At 41.6% G+C, this 24,393-nt stretch overlaps 1 protein-coding gene and 1 pseudogene across 11 annotated transcripts in view; one reads left to right on the top strand and one right to left on the bottom strand.

The window, feature by feature from the left end:
* Positions 1 to 24,393, bottom strand: part of NT5C2 (5'-nucleotidase, cytosolic II) — a 105,429-nt gene that overhangs the window by 80,707 nt on the left and 329 nt on the right. For 3 of the 11 annotated variants that reach the window (XM_055250530.2, XM_055250513.2, XM_063627901.1), the window contains exons 2-3: positions 13,863 to 13,960; positions 7,436 to 7,555 (exon numbers count right to left, since the gene is read on the bottom strand). In XM_055250530.2, the coding sequence (XP_055106505.1) occupies positions 7,436 to 7,536 (101 nt within the window). In that variant the 5' untranslated portion in view covers positions 7,537 to 7,555; positions 13,863 to 13,960. Of the gene's footprint in view, positions 1 to 7,435; positions 7,556 to 9,085; positions 9,716 to 11,012; positions 11,171 to 13,814; positions 13,961 to 23,808; positions 24,353 to 24,393 lie in introns of those variants that run through there. The other 8 variants (XM_055250538.2, XM_055250523.2, XM_055250503.2 and 5 more) reach the window with 6 other exon arrangements.
* LOC129462015 (MARCKS-related protein-like) lies at positions 8,131 to 23,952 on the top strand (annotated as a pseudogene).

Genomic DNA, 24,393 nt, shown 5'->3' with positions numbered 1-24,393 from the left:
TCCACTGAATATCTGAACCAATACTAAAATGACAGTTTACTACTCAGCTTAATGACAAAATTAAAAAGCTGAATGACATTCATATGATATCCATAAGTGATTAAAAGAGAAAGAAATTAAAATTGATCAACCTGGCAGTCTCTATCTACGTACAACCTGATAACTGCTTTTAGTATGAGGTTTAAAAAAAAAAATCATAAAGATTTCCCTTTTTTGTTTTTGTTTTTGAGACACAGTCTCACTGTCGCCTAGGCTGAAGTGCAGTGGCGCAATTATTGCTCACTGCAGCTTTGACCTCCCAGGCACAAGCAATCCTCCCGCCTTAGACTCCCGAGTAACCAGGACTACAGGTGCACACCACCATGCCCAGCTAATTTTTGTATTTTTGGTAGAGACGGGGTTTGCCATGTTGCCCAGGCTGGTCTTGAACTCCTGTGCTCAATGAGCGATCCGCCCGCCTGGGTCTCCCAAAGTGCTAGGATCACAGGCATAAGCCACCGTGCCTGGTCCATCATAAACATTTCTAGATCAAAGCCATAAGTACTACAAAATTACATATACACAAATTCCTTTTCACTCCTTAAACATGTATAAGAAATTTACTTTGATTTTAGAAGAAACTATTATTCAACAGATTTATATAAAGACTGATATGGCTCTAGAAGCCTAAACTGCAACTAAAAAAAAAAAAAAAAATTCAGATATATAATTTAAGATAAATATACAAAAGTCTTTAAAGAATTTTAAAGAGAAAATTATTGCAGTATCTTCTAAAATAAGGCAAAAGACTGGTTAACAAAAAATTCACAAGCCTAATAACTTGCCAAATTTCAGTTCAGTATGATAAAACCACTGCTGAATTAATAAGCCGTGTTCATAAAGAAAAACGCCAATTCATTGTCCTACAGAAATTCTGTTGTATTGGAATCATCAGAACTTTACAAATGTAAAACTAAATACCTGACTTCGGTATCCTGGGCACAGTCAATGTAGAGAGCAGACGAAAAACCTAATTGTTCCATTCTTGGATTGGTAAATACGAATTCTGATCTATAGTGATCACTAAAAGATTCTAGTATTAAACAAAAACTATTTAAGAGGTAATTTTTGAAGCTGCCTCTTTCAGGTCACTGACATCTGAGCAGCTCAGCTTGTCTTCTAACCATATAGCAAAACACATTCCACTGAAAGGTTTGGCCTGATGACTATCCTCAGCCCAGAAAACTAAACAACCATAAGGAAATGAAGGAAGAGCAACAGTCATACATTTTGAAGGCCAGTTTCTTAATAATGACATATGACTGGCATCTCTATATTGAAATTCAGAAAACTGATATTAAGTAAGAAAAAAGCTGGAAGTTAGATACTTATTTACTTAACTAAGAATATTTAGCTTCTTCTAAAGGGAAATTGTAAAGCATCACATACAATGTATACTTTGTGATAATGATCAGCATAGCCTAACTTAACCAATGATAAATTACCAATCCAAATAAATGTCTTTAATGAAAAGACCTGGAAACAGAATATTCTATAAATTTACTTAACTAGAAAACTAAAATAAATTTCTTCTAAATGGTTTCTATTTAAAATTTTTAATTAACAAAAGCAAATACTGTTAGGAGATACAAGTCTGATGACTACATCATGATGAGTACAGATAATAATCTACTGTATACCTCAAAATTGAAAAGGGATTAGATTTTAAGTGTTCTCATCACAAAAAAAATGATAAATGTAAGAGGTTATGCATGTTAATTGGCTTGATTTAGCCATTCCATATCAAATTGTACACCATAAATACATACAATTTTTGTCAATGTTTAAAAAGACATATACATATACACACACATAATGTTTTTATTGTTCTAAAAGCACACACACACTTTATTTTAAACACTGGGCATGGTGGCTCACACTTGTAATCCCAGCACTTTGGAAGGACAAGGCAGGAGGATCACTTGAGAACAAGAGTTCAAGATCAACCTGGGCAACATACCAAGACTTTGTCTCTACAAAAAAAATACAAAGATTAGCCAGGTGTGGTGGTACACGCCTGTAGTCCCAGCTATTCAGGAGGCTGAGACAGGAGAATCACTTGGCCCCAGGAGGTTAAGGCTATAGTGAGCCATGATCAAGCCACTGCACTCCAGCCTGGGTGACAGAGCAAGACCCTGTCTCAAAAATAATAGTAATAATTTTAAAGCAAATTCTTGCAAGAACCAAGAACCCAAATTTTCTACATTTAAATTTTTTTTCAGGCTAGTAGTGATGGCTCACATCTGTCATTCCAGCACTTTTGGAGGCCGAGGCAGGAGGACTGCTTGCAGCCAGGAGTTCAAAACCAGCTTGGGCAACACAGTGAGACCACATCTCTAGAAAAAATTTTTTTAAATTACCAAGCATGGCCAGGAATGGTGGCTCACGCCTGTAATCCCAGCACTTTGGGAGGCCGAGGCAGGTGGATCACAAGGTCAGGAGTTCAAGACCAGCCTAGCCAACATGGTGAAACCCAGTCTCTACTAAAAATACAAAAATTACTTGGGTATGGTGGCGCACGCCTGTGATCACAGCTACTCCAGAGGCTGAAGCAGGAAAGTTGCTTGAACCAGACCCAGGAGGCAGAGATTGCAGTGAGCCAAGATCACGCCACTGCACCCCAGCCTGGGCTACGGAGCGAGACTCTGTCTCAAAAAAAAATTAATTAAAAAAATAAAAATTGGGCCGGGCGCGGTGGCTCACGCCTGTAATCCCAGCACTTTGGGAGGCCGAGGCAGGCGGATCACGAGGTCAGGAGATCGAGACCATCCTGGCTAACATGGTGAAACCCCATCTCTACTAAAAATACAAAAAATTAGCCGGGCGAGGTGGCAGGCGCCTGTAGTCCCAGCTACAAGGGAGGCTGAGGCAGGAGAATGGCGTGAACCCCGGGGGGCGGAGCCTGCAGTGAGCCGAGATCGCGCCACTGCACTCCAGCCTGGGTGAAAGAGCGAGACTCCGTCTCAAAAAAAAATAAAAATAAAAATAAAAATTACTGAGCACTGTGGTACACACCTGTAGTCCTAGCTACTGGGGAGGCTGTGGCAGGTGGATTGCTTAAGCACAGGAGTTTGAAGTTACCACGAACTATGATCACACTACTGCACTGCAGCCTAGGCAACAGAATGAGACCCTGCCCTAACACAGATAAAAATTATTTTTCAATGATCTAAAACATCAAGCCTTTGAAAATGTTTTTTCTATTGTTTCCAGTACATACACCTTACTATATGAAAGAATATAGGGTACAGAATACATCTAAAATATTCCAGGAAATACCATTCCAAATGAGTTAGGAGTATACTCATTCAGGCTATGATACACACACACGAGCACACACATGCACACATTTTTTTTTTTTTTGAAACATGCTCTCGTTCTGTCACCCAGGCTGGTGGCATGATCTCAGCTCACTACAGCGTCCACCTCTCAGGCTCAGGCGATCCTCCCACCTCAGCCTCCCAGGTAGCTGAGTCCACAAGTGTAAGCCACCACACCTGGCTAATTTTTATGTTTTTTTTGTAGAGACAGGGTTTTGCCATTTTGCCCAGGCTGGTCTCAAACTCCTGAGCTCAAGGACTCCACGTGGCTCAGCCTCCCAAAGTGTGTGGATTACAGGCGTGAACCACCATGCCCAGTCTATGATATATATTAAATACAATTAGGATGTTTATTAAATGATGTTTACTAGTCCTCATTTCCACTGCTAAAAATCTTACATCCTAATCTAACGTTAATTAATACTTTACAGTGTAAAGACCAAGCAAATAATTGAAAAAAAGTATAGAACTCCATATAACATAATATTTTCCAAATGTATGTTATGTTTTATTACATAGACACACATAAATGTTGTTTTATACTTTAACATGCCATATCTAGCAACATATCTCACACACAGAAGAGAATCATTAGTACCCATTTGACAGGAATCTTTAATGTTTTCACTTTTTCAGGGTTTAAGGAGTAACAGCATCCTAACACCTAGAAATGCCACAGCAACCTACCATGAGGCAAACATCACCAGCCTACTTAAAAAACCAACTATTGATATAATTAACTTCTGATATACTCAATAACAAGTAACTATGTTTTTCAAAATATTAGTATTTATTGAAACAACAAAATGTTACCTAATTCTGACTTAGCTTTCCTATACAGAGAAGACTGCACTTAGAAATTTTTTTGTCTGCTTACAAAAACTTACCTATATAAACCAGTTTAGCCATTTTTCCAGTAAGATTTCAAAGTAATATTCATTTCCTTTTTCCTGTAGCCCAGAAACAGCTAAGTGATTAAGAGTCATTTTAGACTTCCTGTAGTCCCCATGCAACTTTTTAGCCCTGCCAATATACCAGCACCTGTACTTACTCCTGGCTTTCCTGGTGTGGGAGGCAAAGATGGTTCTAGTAGGGCCCAGATCTTTCTACCCCAGAAATTCACTTTAGGTGTAAATTTCTAATTTCTTCTTAAAAATAAATAATTACTAAATACATTATCTACTCCCAAGGACCTTAACTACTTAAGATTTAGGTAGAAGCAAACATTTAATTGAATCTATAAAAAGAGGTAAATAAAAAGAAAATACAATTTAGGCTGGGCTCAGTGGCTCATGCCTGTAATCCCAGCACTTTGGGAGACCAAGGCTGGAGGAATGCTTGAGCCCAGGCATTTGAGACCAACCTGAGCAACACAGCAAGACCCCATCTCTAATAAAATAAATTTTAAAAAAATACAGGTTAAGGCCGGGAACAGTGACTCACGTCTGTAATCCCAGCACTTTGGGAGGCCAAGGTGAGTAGATCACCTGATATCAGGAGTTTGTGACCAGCCTGGCAAACATGGTGAAACCCTATCTCTACTAAAAATTAAAAAATTAGCCGGGTGTGGTGGTGTGCGCCTGTAATCCCAGCTACTCGGGAGGATGAGGCTTCAGAAGAATCGCTTGAACCTGGGAGGCAGAGGTTGCAGTGAGCTGAGATCGCGCCACTGTACTGAGTGACAAGAGCAAAGACTCTGTCTCAAAAAAGAAAAAACAAAAATTTAAATACAATTTTAACTTTTAAAAAAAATTATTTAAAAATATCTGGGGACCACTCACGGTAGTTCATACCTGCAATCAATCCCAGCAGTTTGGGAGGCTGAGGCGGGTGGATCACTTGAGGCCAGGAGTTCAAGACCAGCCTGGCCAACATGGCGAAACTCCATCTCTACTAAAATTACAAAAATTAGCTGGGCATGGTGGCCACACCTGTAATCCCAGCTACCAGGGAGGCTGAGGCATGAGAATTGCTTGAACCCAGGAGGCAGAGGTTGCAGTGAGCTGAGATTGCATCATTGCATTCCAGCCTGGGCGACAGAATGAACTCTGTCTCAAAAACAAAAACAAAAAAATACAAAAATTAGTCGGGTGCAGTGGCCCATGCCTGTAGTCCCAGCTACTCAGACAGCTGAGGCAGGAGAATTGCTTGAACCCAGGAGGTGGAGATTACAGTGAGCCGAGATCAAGCCACTGGACTTCAGCCTTGGCAACGGAATGAGACGCTGTCTCAAAAAAAAAAAAAAAAAAAAATCTGTAGAGTTGGGGTCTCATCATATTGCCCAGGCTGTTCTCAAACTCCTGGGTTCAAGCAATCCTCCTGCTTTGGTCTCCCAAAGTGCTGGGATTACAGATGCAAGCCACCATGCCTGGCCTACACTTTTAAAGAAAAAGTGATTTAGAGAAAATATTACAGTCTAAAATCAAAACAAGGAAACTTTGCTAATACCCAGAGTTACCCACATTCAATCTAACACACAGTAGCCAGCAGACACAATTTTTAAATTGTTTAAAAATTATAGTCAGTTTGTGGTAAATATCAATTAATAGTTTCATTCTTGGCCAGGCACGGTGGCTCACGCCTGTAATCCCAGCACTTTGGGAGGCCAAGGTAGGCGGATCACAAGAAGAGGAGATCAAGACCATCCCGGCTAACACAGTGAAACCCCATCTCTACTAAAAATACAAAAAATTAACTGGGTGTGGTGGCGGGTGCCTGTAGTCCCAGCTACTTGGGAGGCTGAGGCAGGAGAATGGTGTGAACCCAGGAGACAGAGCCTGCAGTGAGATCGCGCTATTGCACTCCAGCCTGGGCGAGGGAGCGAGACTCCGTCTCAAAAAAAAAAAAAAAAAGAATTTCATTCTTGGCCAGGCACAGTGGCTCACACCTGTAATCTCAGCACTTTGGGGGGCCGAGGCAGGTGGATCACGAGGTCTGGAGTTCAAAACCAGCCTGGCCAAGATGGTGAAACCATGTCTCTACTAAAAATATAAATAAGTAAATAAATAAAAAATACAAGAATTTCATTCCTGGGCTGGGTGCGGTGGCTCACGCCTGTAATCCTAGCACTCTAGGATGCCGAGGCAGGTGGATCACCTGAGGTCAGGAGTTCAAGACCAGCCTAGCTAACATGATGAAACCCTGTCTCTACTAAAAATACAAAAATTAGCCAGCCATGGTGACACATGCCTGTAATCCCAGCTACTTGGGAGGCTGAGGCAGGAGAACCGCTTGAACCCAGGAGGTGGAGGTTGCAGTGAGCTGAGATTGTGCCACTGCATTCCAGCCTAGGCGACAGAGCCAGACTCTGTCTCAAAAAAAAAAAAAAAAAATTCATTCTTGGCAGGGTGTGGTGGCTCAAGCCTATAATCGCAGCACTTTGGGAGGCTGAGGTGGGGAGATCACTTGAGGCCAGGAGTTCGAGATCACCCTGGCCAACATGGCAAAACCCTGTCTCTATCAAAACTACAAAAATTAGTCTGGCATGGTGGCCATGCCTGTAACCCCAGCTATTGGGGAAGTTGAGGCATGAGAATTGCTTGAAGCCAGGACACAGAGGTTGCAGTGAGCTGAACTGCACCACTGCACTCCAGCCTAGGCAACAGAGCGAGACTCTGTCTCAAAAAAGAAAACAAAAAAATACAAAAATTAGCTGGGTGCAGTAGCCCACACCTGTAATCTCAGCTACTTAGGAGGCTGAGGCAAGAGAATTGCTTGAGCCTGGGAGGCGAAGGTTACAGTTAGCCAAGATTGCGCCATTGTACTCCAGCCTGGGCAACAGAGCAAGACTCTGTCCACCCAGCACCCCCTCAAAAAAAGAAAGAAAAAAAAATTCTTATTAACTTAGGTGCAATTTTCTAGCAACCAAAGAGATTTTTCTCTTAAAGACTTTTACTAGTAGATACACAGTATGGTGTACTAGTAGTTAAAAGTCTCGACTTAGAACTAGATTTGTACCACGAACTAGACATATGATCTGGGTTACTTAACCTCTCTGTACATTAATTTCATCATCTGTAAAATGAAGTGCCCACTTCATAGAGGGGTTTTGAGGATTAAATAGACAAAATACTTACCGATGATAGGCTTCTCGACGATACTTTTTCAAGGCATGCTTATCCATGTTAGCAGGCATATCTGCTGCATTCTGTAACCGATCACTCCAGGAGGTTGACATTTTAACTGTATTTTGTATTCTAGAAAAGAAAATCATTAATTTAGTAACTTAATATTGGCATCTGTATACTGACATCTGATTTTTTTAAAAATGAGAAAAACTCCAGCTTGCAAACTGTCTAATATAATTACCTATTAAAACACACTGAATACAGTAAATATGCTGAAAATTATACTGACACTTCTCAACAATCTAAAGTTAGAAAAATAATTTCATATGGTAATTTCAATCCAGAAAGATAACATATACTTCCAAATAATTAAGCATGGCTGCCAGTAATTACTAACTCTAATCCTAGATTCTAGAAAAGGCACTAAAACCACAGCACAGCAGTTTGTGAAGATATATAATTTTAAGTTGATGTATGTTTTTAAAACGTGTGTAGTAGGCAAATTTTAAATTCTAATCAACAGATTCTGGTGTGGAGCAGAACAGTAGCAGGCATAGCTAGCAGGTTGGAGTAGGGGTACAGCTCATTTCCCCATCCCCATAAGATGCCAGCCCCACCCCTCTGCCTGCCCAGCCAACCCTGCTGTACTACCCCAAGGTGTGAGCCTGGGTTGGATACTGGCTACCCCCCAGCAGACCCCCATCATGGGCAGGCAGAGCTCCAAGGCTCCTCGGAAGACGTGACCACCAGGGTTGCGGCAGGCGCTTCCCCTGCAAAGGCCAACGGACAAGACAATGGCCACGTGAAAAGCAATGAAGACTTATCTCCCAAGGGTGAAGGAGTGTTGCCTCCGTGAACAGAACACATGAGGCAGCCGGGGCCACTGGCGATGCCATTGAGCCAGCATCCTCTATCCAGGGTGCTGAGGCCAAGGGGGCAGTCTCCCCTAACAAGTTCTCTCAAGAAGTCTTTCAAATTCAGCAGCCTGCTCTTCCACAAAAACTGGAAGGAGGACGGGGGCAGTTCTTCTGCCTCTCAGCCAGAGGAAATGCAGGAGCAAGGTGCCTGTAGCAACAAGGGCACTGCCCAGGAAAGGAAGGCTGCTGCTACCCGAGAGCCAGGAGCCCCAAGCCAAGGGGGCAGAGGGTAATGCTGCCTCAGAAGAAGCCCCAGGCTACAGAGCCATCCACTCCCTTGGGGCAGAGAGTGGCCCTATACCAGGTAGCGCTGAGCAGAATGAGGAGCTAGGTGGGGGCAGGTGGGTGATCTTTAAGCTGCAAAAACTGTGCTGTCCTTGTGAGGTCACTGCCTGGACCTGGTGCCCTGACTGCCTTCCTGTGCCCAGAAAGGAAGGGGCTATTGCCTCCTGCCAGCCACATTCCCTTTTCCCGTCTCCCTCCTGTGGATTCTCCCATCAGCCATCTGGTTTTCCTCTTAAGGCCAGCTGAAGACAGGCCCTGATAGCTCCCCAAGTTAGGTCAATGATGTAAAATGCTCCTGGCCTTGGCCCTACCTCCTTCCCTGTCCCCACCCCTGCAGAAGGCAATTGTTGGTTTTCTTCCTCGATTCTTTTCCAAGTAGGTTTTGTTTGGAAAACAAAACTACTCCCCAAATCCCTGAGCCAGAAGTGTGGTGCTTATACTCCCAAACATTGCATACCCAGCCTCCCGCCATTGAGTTTTAGTCTCTTGTGCTGTGTCTGGTGGCACTTGGGCTGAAAAGGACACTGCTTCATCTAGGTTTTTGGTTTGTTTTTGAAACAGGGTCGCAGTGGCGTGATCTCTGCTCACTGCATCCCAGGCTCAAGCCATCTTCCCACCTCAGCTTCCCTAGTAGCTGGGACCACAGGCAGAGATGGGGGCAAGGGGGTCTCTACAAAAAAATGTTGCCTAGGCTGGTCTCGAACTCCTGGGTTCAAGAATCTGCTCACCTCAACCTCCCAAAGTGCTGGGATTACAGGTGTGAGCCACCCGCCGGCCTCCATCTAGGTTTTCACAAATATCTTACTCATGTGGAAACCTCCAGCTTGTACATCAAATGTGTCTCTTTTTTTGACTTGGTAAGAAAGTATTTGGCTTTGGGGTTGGGGGTAGGTCTGTAATGTGAAACAACTTGTCTTTTCTTCTCCCGTTGTTACAAAACTTTTAATGGCCAAACCTCAGATTTGTACTTTTTTTTTTTAAGCTGCTAAAACTATTCTCTTCCACCTGGTTTTACTGTAACATTTGAAAAGGAAAAAATGTCATCCCTTTAAAAGATAAATAAATACATTTTGATAACATACTAAGCTCAGTCAATGGTGGCACAAATACAAGCAAATATTTGATTTCTATTTATTTAATGCTTTTACATTTTTCTGTAATAACTTAGTTTCAGCTGGCAATAAAGACTATGAACAAAAAGAAGGAATAAACTAAAATATTTCATCTAATTAGGATAAACATCTAAAATGAGGTGGGCAGCTTAAGTGTCTTTAACTACTTTTACATTAGGCTATTCTTAGGTTTCACTTCTGTTTTTGAAGTTTTCATCAGTAAGTAGTTTCAAATAAGGATGAAAAATATCCTCTTAGAGTTAAGAAGTAGATTAATATTTTATAAAAATAGCATTATTTGTGAAAACATCTGTAGCCTGTTTCCCATCTTGAAAATGCTAATATCGTTTATGACATGAAGTCAATATATACCTCCCTTCCTCTCTCCCTTCCTCTGAGACAGGGTCTCACTGTTGCCCAGGCTGGAGTGCAGTGACATGATCATAGCTCACTGTAACCCTGAACTCCTAGACTCAAGTGATCCTTCCACCTCAGACTCCAGAACAGCTAGAAATACAGGAACTCACCACAAAACCCAGCTAATTATTATTTTTTTTAATTTGTGTACAGACAGGGTCTCATTATATTGTCCAGGCCAAGTCTTTTTTATATAAATCACCTCTGTGGCTTTTAAAAAAATAATTTATTCAGGTGAAATTCGCATAAAATTGACCACTTTAAAGCGAACAAGTTGGTGGCATTTAGTGCAACCACCAACTCCTTCTAGTGTCAAAATACTTCCATGACTCTAAAGTAAAACCCCTTATCCATTAAGCAGTTTCTTCCCACTGTGCACTCTACCCAGCCCCCAGCAACAACCAATCTGGAATCTGTCTCTGGATTTAACTATCCTGGATATTTCAGTAAATGGAATCATACAAAATGTGACCTTTTGTGTCTGCCTTCTTTCAGCTGGCATAGTATTTTCAAAGCTCATCCATGTAGTATCACATATCACATTTCATTCCTTCTCATGACTGAATAATAATCCACTGTGTAGGAACAACTGGCTCTCCTTTTGTGGAAAAATGAACTTAATCCACACCTCTCATCATACACAAAATTTAAGATGGATCATAGACCTAAATGTAAAATCTAAAACTATAAAACCTGTACACAGACCAGGTGCAGTGGCTCATGCCTATAATCCCATCACTTTGGGAAGCCAAAGTGGGCGGATCACTTGAGCTCAAGAGTTTGAAGCCTGGGAAACATGGCGAAAACCCATCTCTACAAAAAACACAAAAATTACTTGGGCATGGTGGTCCATACCTGTAGTCCCAGCTACTTGGGAGGCTGAGGCAGGAGTATTGCTTGAGCCCAGTGGAGGTTGCAGTGAGGCAGAGGTTGCTTGCAATGAGCCGATTATGCCACTGTGCTCCAGCCTCAATGACAGAGGAAGACCTGTCTCAAAAAAAAAAAAAAAAAAAAAAAAGCCAGGCACAGTGGCTCATGCCTGTAATCCCAGCACTTTGGGAGGCCAAGGAGGGTAGATCACATGGTCAAGAGATCAAGACCATCTTGGCCATCATGGTGAAATCCCGTCTCTACTAATTACAAAAAATTAGCTGGGCGTGGTGGCACGCATCTGTAATCCCAGCTACTCAGGTGGCTGAGGCAGGAGAATCGCTTTAACCTGGGAGGTGGAGGTTGCAATGAGCTGAGCCGAGATCACACCACTACACTCCAACCTGGGCAACAAGATCAAGACCGTCTCAAAAAAAAAAGGACAAGCAGCAGCCCTTGGGGTTGCTCTGTAAACAGAGTGGTCATTCTTTTATTCCTCTATGTTTTCTCTTTTTTTTTTCTTTCTCTCTTTTTTTTTTTTTTTTTTTTTTTTTGAGATGGAGTCTCGCTGTGTCGCCCAGGCTGGAGTGCAGTGACGTGATCTTGGCTCACTGCAACCTCCACCTCCCGGGTTCAAGCGATTCTCCTGCCTCAGCCTCCTGAGTAACTGGGATTACAGGCACACGCCACCTTGCCTGGCTAATTTTTGTATTTTTAGTACAGACGGGGTTTCACCATGTTGGTCAGGCTGGTGCCAAACTCCTGACCTCATGATCTGCCCACCTTGGCCTCCCAAAGTGCTGGGATTACAGGTGTGAGCCACTGTGCCCAGCCTCCTCTACTTCCTTAATAAACTTGCTTTCACTTTACTCTATGGACTCGCCCTAAATTCTTTATTACATCAGATCCAAGAACCCTCTCTTGGGGTGTGGATCAGGACCCCTTTCCAGTAACAATACTGTAGGTAGGAAAACCATGGAAGGCCTCTATGAGGAGGTAGTATTTGTTCAGAGACCTGAGTAAAGTAAGGGAGTGATATACAAAATAAAACAAACAGCAACTGCACATACACAAACAACAACTGCACCCAAGTAGCTGGGATTACAGGTGTACACCACCATGCCTGGCTAATTTTTTCTATTTAGTAACACAGTAGTTTGCAACTATACTCCCAGCTACTTGGGAGGCTGAGGCAGGAGGGTCACTTTGAGCCCAGGAGTTTGAGGCTGCAGCGAGCTATAATCACACCACTGCACTTCAGCCTGGGTGACAGAGTGAGACCCAATCTCCAAACAAAAAAATAAAACAAACAATAAATCAACCTACTACAGGGTTGGCATATACACATCATATTAATCTGTTTTGCATATTATGGTTTATATGCATATGCAAAAGGTTTAGAATATTTTATTCTCTTAGGAGGTTAAAATATTATCTCTGCAACCTTGTTTGTATACTTAATTTGTTCTAAGTCCCTCTTCATGACTAACAGAGGACTTAAAAAACTAAAACAAAATTGCATTCATATATTATCCTTCCATTAGCATATTGGGAGGAAAAAGACAAGCTATGGTTTGGGACAAAATATTTGCAAACACACATCTGACAAAAGGACTTGTATCCAGAATATAGGAAGAGCTCTCAAAATGCAATAATAAGAAAAATAATCCAATTAAAATACAGACAAAAGATATGCATAGACATTTCATCAAAGAATATATACAAATGGCAAATAAGCATATGAAGTGATGTTTAACATCATTTGTCACTAAGGAAATACAAATTAAAAACACAGTAAGATACGAAAATATGCCTATTTGAAAATTTAAAATTAAAAAGACAGACAACATCAAATATTGTTGAGAACGTAGAGCAACCTGAATTCTACTACACTGCCAGAAAGAAAATAAAAAAAAGCACAAGCACTCTGGAAAAGTTTGCCATTTCTTTAAAACTTAAACATATATCTATCATATGTCCCAGACTTTCTAATTGTAAGTAATTGTCCAAGAGAAATTAAGGCATATATCCATATAAAGACTTCAACACAGGCTTGGGCACAGTGGCTCACACCTGTAATCCCAACACTTTGGGAGGCCAAGATGGGGGATTGCTTGAACCCAGGAGTTCAAGAGCAGCCTGGGCAACATGGCAAAATGCAGTCTTTTTGAAAATTGAAAAATTAGTTGGGCATGGTGGCACATGCCTGTAGTCCCAGCTACTTGGGAGGATCACATGAGCCCAAGAGGCTGAGGCTACATACAGTGAGCCAAGATCATCTCATGCCATTGCACTGCAGCCTGGGCAACAGAGACCCTGTCTCAAAAAAAAAAAAAAAAAACTTACACACAAATGTTCTTAGCAGCTTTGTAATAGCCAGAAACTACAAACGACTCAAATGTTATCAACAAGTGAATGGATAAAAAAAAATTATGGTACATCTGTACAATGTAATACTACTACGTAATATAAAGGAATAAAGTATTTATATGCAAAACATTAAAAACTTCATAATTACACTGAGTGAAAGAAGACAAAAAGAGTACATAGTGTATGATTCTGTATATATAAAATCCTAGAAAATGCACACTAATCTGACAGAACACAGACAAGTGCTTCCCTGGGGTAGGGAGGTCAAGTAGGGAGAGGAGGAGGTATTACAAAGGAGCCCAGGAAAACTTTTGGGGAGAAGGGGTGATACGTTCAATAGCTTCATTATGATGATGGTTTCATGGGTACATATATATGTTAAAATTTATTATATACTCTGTGCAACTTATTGTATACCAATTATGCCACAATAAGACTGTTTTTCAGCCAGTGGCAGTGGCTCACACTTGTAATCCCAGAACTTTGGGAGGCCGAGGCGAGTGGATCACTTGACGTCAGGAGATCACATGACTGTACTCCAGCCTGGGCAGCAGAGCAAGACTCTGTCTCAAAAAAAAAAAAAAAAAATATTTCACAGGCAAAACATGCACAGTCCCCTTCACCACTACCATCACCCTCCCCCAAAGAAAGGAAAACAGCTGCTCCAACAGCTCTAGGCAACTGCTGAAAACAGGAAGAAAAGAGCAACTGAAACTGTAGGGTAAGCCTGGTTAGCAATGTGCACTGAATATTCTTTCCCTCAAAATGGTGTGCCAATAAAATGCTGACAGCCACATGCAGTAAGACCACTATCTTTAAACTACAATGAAAGGAAATTTTGTCCCTCCCATAATTACCCTCTCATTACTTAACATAATGTTAAGAAAAGTTCAAGAATTATGATGTAGTACAGTAATATTCTTCATGCCCAAATTGATAAAAGTATAAAAATAGCAGTAAAGGCCTGGCGTGGTGGCTCACGCCTGTAATCCTAGCACTTTGGGAGGCCAAGGTGGGTGGATCATTTGAGGTCAGGAGTTCAAGATCAGCCTGGCCAACATGATGAAACCTTGTCTCTACTAAAAATGGAAAAAAGTCAGCCGGGCGTAGTGGCATATCCCTGTAGTCCCAGCTACTCAAGAAGCTGAGGCAGGAGAATTACTTGAACCCGGAAGGCAGAGGTTGCAGTGAGCTGAGATTGTGCCACTGCACTCCAGCCTGGGCAACAGAGCAAGACTCCATCTCAAAAAAAAAAAAAAAAAAAATAGCAGTCAGCACTTCTTTTCATGACAATTCTGCATTAAGACAAAATGCCACACTGCTAGAGTTATACGTTGGCAAACGCTCTTTAAAAAGTCATTTCACATGTCTGTTTCAAGTTAGATCAGTAATTCATTTGGAATAAAGCGAGGAGCACTTTAATAATATGTAGAGCAGGTCTATCAGTCGAAGTGTTTAACACATGGCAATTTGAATCAAATATTCATTTTTCAATAGAATATGTCAACATGGATAATAGGGTAATAATAGCAGCATGAATAATCAGTAGTTTCTACTTCACTCAAATTTTAATTTTGTATTTAAAATACAAAACTTGGGTGGCTCACACCTGTAATCCCAGCACTTTGGGAGGCCGAGGCGGGTGGATCACCTGAGGTCAGGAGTTCAAGACCAGCCTGGCCAACATGGTGAAACCCTATCTCTACTAAAAACACAAAAATTAGCCAGGTGTGGTGGCAGGCGCCCATAATCTCAGCAACTTGGGAGGCTGAGGCAGGAGAATCACTTGAACCCAGGGGGCGGAGCTTGCAGTGAGCCCAGATTGCGCCACTGTACTCTAGCCTGGGTGACATCTAGACTCCATCTCAAAAAAAAAAAAAAAAAAATACAAAACTTGGCATTTGTAAGTTTTATAATCAACCATTCATTCTCATTCTAAGAATACTGCCCTAAAACTTAAATGGAAAGGATAATTTTGAATAATTTCTTCAAATTTTCTCACCAGCCTGAAACTTATTTTGGTCTCTAAATACAACAACTTTCATTGTATATTACTTATGTTAAACTAGTTTATGGAAAAAAGAAAAGTTAAAGCTATATCCTCCATTTGTATGCCTCATAAAGTACTAAATAGCCACATTTTATTCAGTCTTTGATAACCCTAGTCCTTGGCAGATAAGCAAGTAAAATCAATAAACTATAGTAGTTAGACATTTGGTTTTATCATTATATTGTGGTTAAGGGTCCTCTCTGTAACATAGCCACAAACCAACTTACTTACAAATACATCCCCTTAAAAACATGGAAAGTCAGATGCAAGTTTACTTTAATTCATCTACCAGTACTGCTGAAAAACTAAATCCTCATATTTGTAGTTAACAGTGTTACCTATAACTCAAAGAACAGCACTGTGAAATAAGCTATAGCTTTTTTAAGTATTTTGTAACCTTTACTCCTTATCATCACAAAACACAGGAAAAGATATACATATGTGTGTGTGTATATATATATACACACATATATACTTTATACACATATATAATATACTTTAAGTGGGGGTGGGAGGAGGGTGAGGGATGAGAAATTACCCAAGGAGTACAATGTACACTATTCAGGTGATGGTTACACTAAAAAGCCAGACCACCGCTATGCTATATATCCAAAACTGTACCCCCTAAATCTATAAAAATTAAAAAATAAAATAGTTTAAGATGAAGAAATGCCTATTTTTCCAGAAGACTCCTTAAAACTGTTGCATTTAAATTATCTTAAATGTGTCATTACCTCTCATCATCTTTTAAATAGTTCATGATAAGTTTTTGCTTTTTGTTTTATTTTGTTTTTTTGAGACAGAGTTTCACTCTTGTTGCCCAGGCTGGAGTGCAATGACGTGATCTCGGCTCAATGCAACCTCCGCCTCCCAGATTCAAGCGATTCTCCTGCATCAGCCTCCCAAGTAGCTAGGATTACAGGCAAGCACCACCACGCCCAGCTAATTTTGTATTTTTAGTACAGACGGGGTTTCACTGTGTTGGTTAGGCTGGTATTGAACTCCTGACCTCAAGTGATCCACCTGCCTCCCAAAGTGCTGGAATTACAGGCATGAGCCACCGTGCCCAGCCTATAAACAAGTTTTTTTGTTTATTTTTCATTTCATTATTTTCAGAGTTCTTTATGTCATTTGTCCCAAACTGCACTATACATTCCTGTCAAAGGCCAACACTCAATAGTTCACACACCAAAGTGATGCCAACAGTTAACAAACTCCAACTAATAACATCACACTTACCCACACACATCACTCACTGTCCTCTTACCCTGCTTTACTTGTTTTTTGCACATAACACTTACATTTGACAGTTTGCATTCTGTCAATCTCTCCAAAATATAAGCTCCATAAGGGAGAGGAGTGTTTTATTTGCTGCTCTATCCCCAGCATCTCGCACAGTAGACTTAACAGACAGAAATAAATGAACCATTAAACCTCTATACATGGAGCCCTTTGCTTTTCAGAAGCCTATTTTTGTGTAAGCCTGAAAATGCAAGAATAACTGCAGAAGTCCCTTTTAATACTCTAAATGAATCTTTGGAAATCTTACTCTTGGTTCACAAATATGTAAGATTCTTGGCTTGATTAACGTAATATTTTGTTAACATTTCAACATCAGGCCTTGGAACAAAAGCTTCCTTGTTCTCCGAAGGAAAAATAACAAAGTTGAGAAGAGAGATCTTGTCGAGTGAGAAATGCAGCACCTGTTGCCTTGACGATTTGTTTTTCTTCTTCAAGCAGCTACATGCTCCTATCTGTAGTCTGAAATTGTAACTAGAAACTACAAATTTCATCTTTTCCTAAAGTTTTGAAAATATACAAAAAAGACTGGAATTTTGCTATGTTCTCATCAACATTCTATTGCTACTATCCTGCCATATTACGTAGAATGCTATATATTTCTTCTACATCAACACATTAAGGCTGCTTCTAACTGAATGTTTTGAATAATACCAGACCTTCAACAATAACATGGTTATTGGCACAAAGGAACAAGAGAGCATGTAAGGAAAACATTTTAAAAGATTGAGCTATTTCTTCAAAATGTTGTCATAATTAACTGAGGTCTTCAAAAACATAAAGGTATAAACAAGCTGCACAATTTTTACATTCAGACAATATATAATACTTTGCACCTTTAGTAATGATTCCTGAATACTCCTTTAAAAAAAAAAAATAGGGCAAGGTGCAGTGGCTCACACCTATAATCCCACCACTCTGCGAGAACAAGCCAGGTGGATCCCTTGAGCTTAGGAGTTCCAGACCAGCCTAGGCAACATGGCAAAACCCCTATCTCTATAAAAACATGCAAAAATGAGACAGGCATGGTGACGGGTGCCTGTAGACCCAGCTACTCGGGAGGCTGAGGTAGGAAGATCGCTTGAGCCAGGAAGGCAGAGGTTGTGTGAGCCAAGATCGCAACACTGCACACTCCAGCCTGGACAACAAAGACCCTGTCTCCAAAAAAAAAAAGAAGAAAAAAAAAAGCAGGTAAAAAACTGCTTTATTTCAAAAAAGAACTCATTCTCTCACCAATGAACTCCTGCTCACCATTCAACTTTGGTTTAGTTCTTATTTTTCCTCTTATAAAATAATTTAAAAAGATAAAATCGGAAAGACATAAATAACCACAGACCACAGTATTTCTACCTTTTAATATATAAATTCATACTTAAGGTTTAGTCCACCTATTTGGTTAAAATTCAGAGATATGCATGAGTTCGATGCCTTAATAATGCTAACATAACAACAGCTGACATTTATTGAGTACTTACTATTTTTCATGTATGATTCTAAGCAGTATAGTACATATTTTAACTCACTGACTTTTCAGAACAACCCTATATGTTAGGTACTATTATCCTCATTTTACGAAGTAAACAGGAAAGAGAAGTTAGATAATTTGAAGTCACAGAATTATACTGTGGTTAAGAGTACAGTTTCTGGAGCCACACTGCCTGGGTTCAAAACCTGGCTCTAACACCAACTAGCTCTACCACTAAGCAAATTATAAGCACTACAGTTTCTTCCACTGCAAAACAGGTAGAGTTGGAACAAAAATGTAAGGTGCTAAGAACAGTGGCTGAGACATGGAAATTGGTCAATAAACTGTTTATAATGCTTGAGTGCAAGATGTTTGAATACTTGAAGCCTTAGCACAACAACGTACTTAATGTTTGAAGGAATGAGTAATAGGCTTCTACTTTTGGAGTCAAAACCTCATAGCGTCCATTACGTATCAGAGGCTGTAGCAATTTCACACATTTATCACGTCAATTAAAGTATCCTAAATATAAGGACAACTATAGCTATAGGTTTGTTTCCTTTCTTCCTGGAAGCTCTCAGACCTAGAGAGAATTATTTCAAGATTTGTTTCACCAAACCTACTTCAAAAGTAAACGAGTAATTCAAGGCTTAAAAAAATGGCATTTACTGGCCGGGTGCGGTGGCTCATGCCTGTAATCCCAGCACTTTGGGAGGCTGAGGCGGGCGGATCACAAGGTCAGGAGATCGAGACCATCCTGGCTAACACAGTGAAACCCCGTCTCTACTAAAAATACAAAAAAAATAGCCAGGTGTGGTGGCACATCCCAGCACTAGGGAGGCTGAGGCAGAGGAACAGCTTGAACCCGGGAGATGGAGGTTGCAGTGAGCTGACATGGCACCACTGCATTTACTGACTTCAGATTTGTGAAAGATTCTAATGTTAGGCCAGGCGCGGTGGTTCATGCCTATAATCCCAGCACTTTGGGAGGCTGAGGTGGGCGGATCACCTGAGGTAAGGAGTTCAAGACCAGCCTGGCCAACAGGGCGAAACCCGTCTCTACTAAAAATAGAAAAATTAGATGGGCATGGTGGCGCATACCTGTAATCCCAGCTACTAGGGAGGCTGAGGCAGGAGAATCGCTTGAACCCAGCAGGCGGAAGTTGTAGTGCGCTGAGATCGCATCTCTGCACTCTAGCTTGGGCAAGACAGAGAGACTCCATCTTAAAAAAATAAAAAAGGCCAGGTGCAGTGGCTCACATCTGTAATCCCAGCACTTTGGGGGCTGAGGCGGGTGGATCACAAGGTCAGGAGTTCAAGACCAGCCTGGCCAAGATGATGAAACTCCATCTCTACTAAAAATAAAAATTAAAAAAAAAATTAGCCAGGTGTAGTGGTGGGCGCCTGTAGTCCCAGCTACTCGGGAGGCTGAGCCAGGAGAATCGCTTGAACCCAGGAGGTGGAGGTTGCAGTAAGCAGAGATCGCACCATTGCACTCCAGCCTGGGCAACAGTGCAAAAATCAAAAATACATAAATAAATAAATAAAAAATAAAGATAAACTAAGCAGAAAAAAATAAGCACTGTCAATAAACCTAAATGTGAAAAAGCAAAATCATGCAATTTACAGAAGAATATAGAGATGAACAGCCTTACGGATCAAAGGTAGGGAAGACTTTCTTGCATAAAAGACAAAAAATGCAAACCATTTTGGGATTCACTTTCCCCATCTGTCAAATGAAGGCATTGAACGTGGAAGACTCTCAAGTTCCCTTCCAGATGTAGAAACAGATTTATGGGTCCAGATTCTGTAGAGGTCACAGTGTTTTTCACAATTTTTTACAATCAGTTGCCCACATTTATAAATCAGAAAATTCTGTGTAACATACGAATTTGGGCTCGGTGCAGTGGCTTATGCCTATAATCCCAGCACTTTGGGAGGCCGAGGTGGGCAGGTCACCTGAGGTCACGAGTTCGAAACTAGCCTGGCCAACATGGTGAAACCCCATCTCTACTGAAAACACAAAAATTAGCCGGGCATAGTGGCGCATGCCTGTATTCTTTCTCAGCATGCTTGCAGTACTCAGGAGGCAGAGGCAGGAGAACTGCTTGAACCCAGGAGGCAGAGGTTGCAGTGAGCTGAGATAGAGCCAGCCTGGGTGACAAAGTGAGACTCCGTCTCGGAAAGAAAAGAGTGTGAGATGAAAGAGCCTGCTTGTACTATCTGCTTGGAAAGAGAAGACTGAAATCTGATGCCTGAAATTTAACGGCTTAAAAAAAAAAATCAGTAAGCTTGCTGAGTATTAGCATGTTTTCATTACAGATGCCCAGTGGGATATATATTTTTATAGGCTCCTTGGTTTAATGGAGTTTCTTTAATGTTTTATTTTAGGTTCATCTTAAAATACTGTGAAATATTTCAAACATACAGAAAATAATATAATGATCATTTGATATGTCTACTACCCACCTTCTTTATCAAATTTTAACAATTAAAATTAAGGGCCAGGCGTGGTAGCTCACGCCTGTAATCCCAACACTTTGGGAGGCCAAGGCGGGCAGATCATGAGGCAAAGAGATTGAGATCATCCTGGCCAGCATGGTGAAACCCCATTTCTACTAAAAATACAAAAATTAGCTGGGCGTGGTGGCATACGCCTGTAGTCCCAGCTACTTGGGAGGCTGAGGCAGGAGAATCGCTTGAACCCAGGAGGCGGAGGTTGCAGTGAGCCGAGATCGTGCCACTGCATTACAGCCTGGTGACAGAGTGAGACTCCATCTCAAAAAAAACAAACAAACAAAAAGATTAAGACTGTCGTAATTTTTTTAACTTTTTTCTTGTACTGTTTACTGAATTTTTTTTTTTTTTTTTTTTTTGAGATGCTCTGTCACCCAGGCTGGAGTGCAGTGGCATGATATGGGCTCACTGCAACCTCTGCCTCCCAGGTTCAAGTGATTCTCATGTCTCAGCCTCCTGAGTAGCTGGGACTACAGGCACGTGCCACCACGCCCAGCTAATTTTTTATATTTTTAGTAGAGACGGGGTTTCACCATGTTGGCCAGGCTGGTCTCGAACTCCTGACCTCAGGTGATCCACCTGCCTCGACCTCCTAAAGTGCTGGGATTACAGGCGTGAGCCACCGCACCTGGCCGATTAACTGCATTAATTTTGTGGCTTTCCTTTTTTTTTTTTTTTCTTTTTTTTTGAGACGGAGTTTCACTCTTGTCACCCAGGCTGGAGTGCGTGGAGCAATCTCGGCTCACTGCAACCTCCGCCTCCTGGGTTCAAGCGATTCTCCTGCCTCAGCCTCCCAAGTAGCTGGGATTACAGGCATGCGCTACCATGCCTGATTAATTTTTGTATTTTTAGTAGAGACGGGGTTTCACCATGTTGGCCAGGCTGGTCTCAAACTCCTGACCTCAGGTGGTCATTCACTCCGCTCTAATTGCAAAGAATCCATGTAGCATACTTGTAAACTACTTACCAAAATTTCTCTTTCCAGCTTTATCTCAGACTAGTGCTCTACCAAACCCTTTTAGTGAGAACAATCTATTAATCATACCCTCAATACATCCACTTCAGCATCTTCTCCATAAAGTGTTACTGTTTTTCCTGATCCCATCAAGCTACATTAATATTCCTTCACTCTGAGCAAAAAAAACTAACATTTATAGAGAACTTAATGTGTGCCAGTATCACTTCAATTGAATTATTCTATTTAATCCATATAACCCTGTAAAATTTGTTCTATTTTTCCCTTCTCAAGGTGAGAGAAACTGAGTGAGCTTGTCTAAGGTTAACTGAGTTCCCCAAGGTTGCATGATGCTAAGTAGCAAGCCAGACTACAAAATTCAGGCCCTTAAATAAATGCAATGTTTCCTGGCTGAAAGTATGACTGCCTTTACTGCTCACATGTCACTCAACATATGCCTTGTGATAGTTAGCATTTTGTGTTAAATGTCTAAAAACCTCAAAATATTACAACATTTATTCAACAAAAATTTACTAAGAGCCTGTGTGCCCGGCATTGTTGACTACTGGAGCACATTAGAGAGCATCCACATATGAAGATTAGATGAATTCTCTAAATACATGGACATCCCAGAAATATTGGTAAGAGCAAAATCCCAAATAATATGTACACAGCAACTATACTAGATAAAAACCATGTCTATGTAAGTACTTTAAAAGAGCACAGTCATAACATGACAAAGTTGTGGGTTGTTGTTATTTACTATTTCACTGAATTAAGCTTATGTTAAGAGAATTAAGCAACAGGGCCGGACGCAGTGGCTCACGCCTGTAATCCTAGTATTTGGGAGGCCGAGGCGGGCGGATCACCTGAGGTCAGGAGTTCGAGACCAGCCTGACCAACTTGGAGAAACCCCCCGTCTCTACTAAAAATACAAAATTAGCCAGGCGTGGTGGCGCATGCCTGTAATCTCAGCTACTTGGGAGGCTGAGGCAGGAGAATTGCTTGAACCCGGGAGGTGGAAGTTGGGATGAGCCAAGATCGTGCCATTGCACTCCAGCCTGGCCAACAAGAGCAAAGCTCCGTCTCAAAAAAAAAAAAAGAGAGAGAAAATTAAGCAATAGAAATACTTTAAAAAAAAAAAAAAACACCTGTGTTTTATGTATTCCTCTTTCCCCATAAAACAGCAGAAAGAGCCTAAAGAAAGATTAATGAGCACCTCTCTGCCTAACATTCTACTGTAATCTGGCTTTCTTTACAAAGATGTGATGTCTTCTGGTTAAGGGTGGCAGGTACTATAAGGGAATACTATCTATATAAATCTTCTTACAATTACAAACTTCTGGAAACTTGTAGCTGATTGTAAATTTTCATACAATGGCATCATACCTTTGAACTGAAAGGAATCTTGCATAACATCTCCTTCAGCACCGCCCCCCACCCCGCCCCGCGCCCCACCACCTTATTTTACAGATTTGTTGGTTACTAAATCCTAAAACCTTAATTCTGGGTCAATGAGAGTAATGCAGCTACCTATACTGTTGAAATGTAGTGATTTCCACTGCAATGGAAATGCACTTCAGAAATAAAGTCTGTGTATGCTAGTATCAACCCTGCATGTGTAGTTTTTATTTTAATTACTAACCAGCTATGTTTTCTTGAACTTAACCCTTTTTTATCTTTTTTTTTTCCACTCTCAGCTCACACCTATTTTTTTCTCTTTTCGAACTTAACCCTTTCAGGCCTGGATGTCTTCATCTGGATAAATTCTAACCGTTGTTGAAAAGCCACGTGGTAAATATTTTTGAAACCTAAAGCCTTCTCTACGCAGTAACACTAAGTTTTTATGGTAAATGACACAGTTTCAATATTCTGCCTTTCACATTACGGTCAGCAGTTTGCATTCGTTGCTTTAAGAGGCGAAATGCATAGTCTACAGACACTGGGAACCAAGTACAGCTCAATGCTTAAGAACTCATAGGCCCCTGGACGGGCGCGCACACACCCCCCTGCAATGGTGACTAGTCATTTCAGGGCGCTGTATTTCAGAGTACGACCCCCCTCAAACATCAAGGCCCTAAAGGTGAAACCCCAGGAAAACGTCGATTCGGACAGCAGCCTCTACCTGCTGCTTTTAGAAACTGTGGCCTACCGGAGTCAAACCCCCAAAACGTTCTTCTTACAACTAAGGGTTCAGGCCTCAGGTCGGCATCTCGCCCTCTCCGGTTTCAGGAGCCCCGAAAAAAGGAGAGGAATAGGCCGCCACTGAACGGCTCAGCCCCCTGACTAGGAGCCGTCCGGATGTTTTTTGTGGCGGCTTGCAATTCGCTGTGACCTTTCCAGGAAGTGTTGCACACGGGCGTGTGGCAAACGAGCTGGCCGTTTCTCGCGGTCCTGCTAAAACGCTGTCAATCTGGCCCTCCACCAGAGGCCCGTTGGCTTCTCGGAAGGCGACCGAGGGAGCTCAGGGGGCGGGGAGGCTTTTACAAGAAGCGAAAGGACGGCCTCAGGAGTGGCCGGGAACAGCCTGGAATCAGCTGGAGGACGTCAGCAGGACTGAGGAAAGGGCTACCACCAGCGTTAGGAAAGGGGGGAGAGGGCGGAAAGCGGCGAACGGCCGCGCTCGGAGGCTGAGGTGGGGTCCCGGCGAGCCGGCGGCAGGGAAACAATGGCGCGAGCGTGACGTGGGCCGGAGGCGTCACGGCGGCGC

Source organism: Symphalangus syndactylus, chromosome 2, assembly GCF_028878055.3.
Source record: "Symphalangus syndactylus isolate Jambi chromosome 2, NHGRI_mSymSyn1-v2.1_pri, whole genome shotgun sequence".
NCBI lineage: Eukaryota > Metazoa > Chordata > Mammalia > Primates > Hylobatidae > Symphalangus > Symphalangus syndactylus.
Note: the sequence above shows the minus strand (reverse complement) of the source record. Positions and strands in the feature narration are given on the sequence as shown.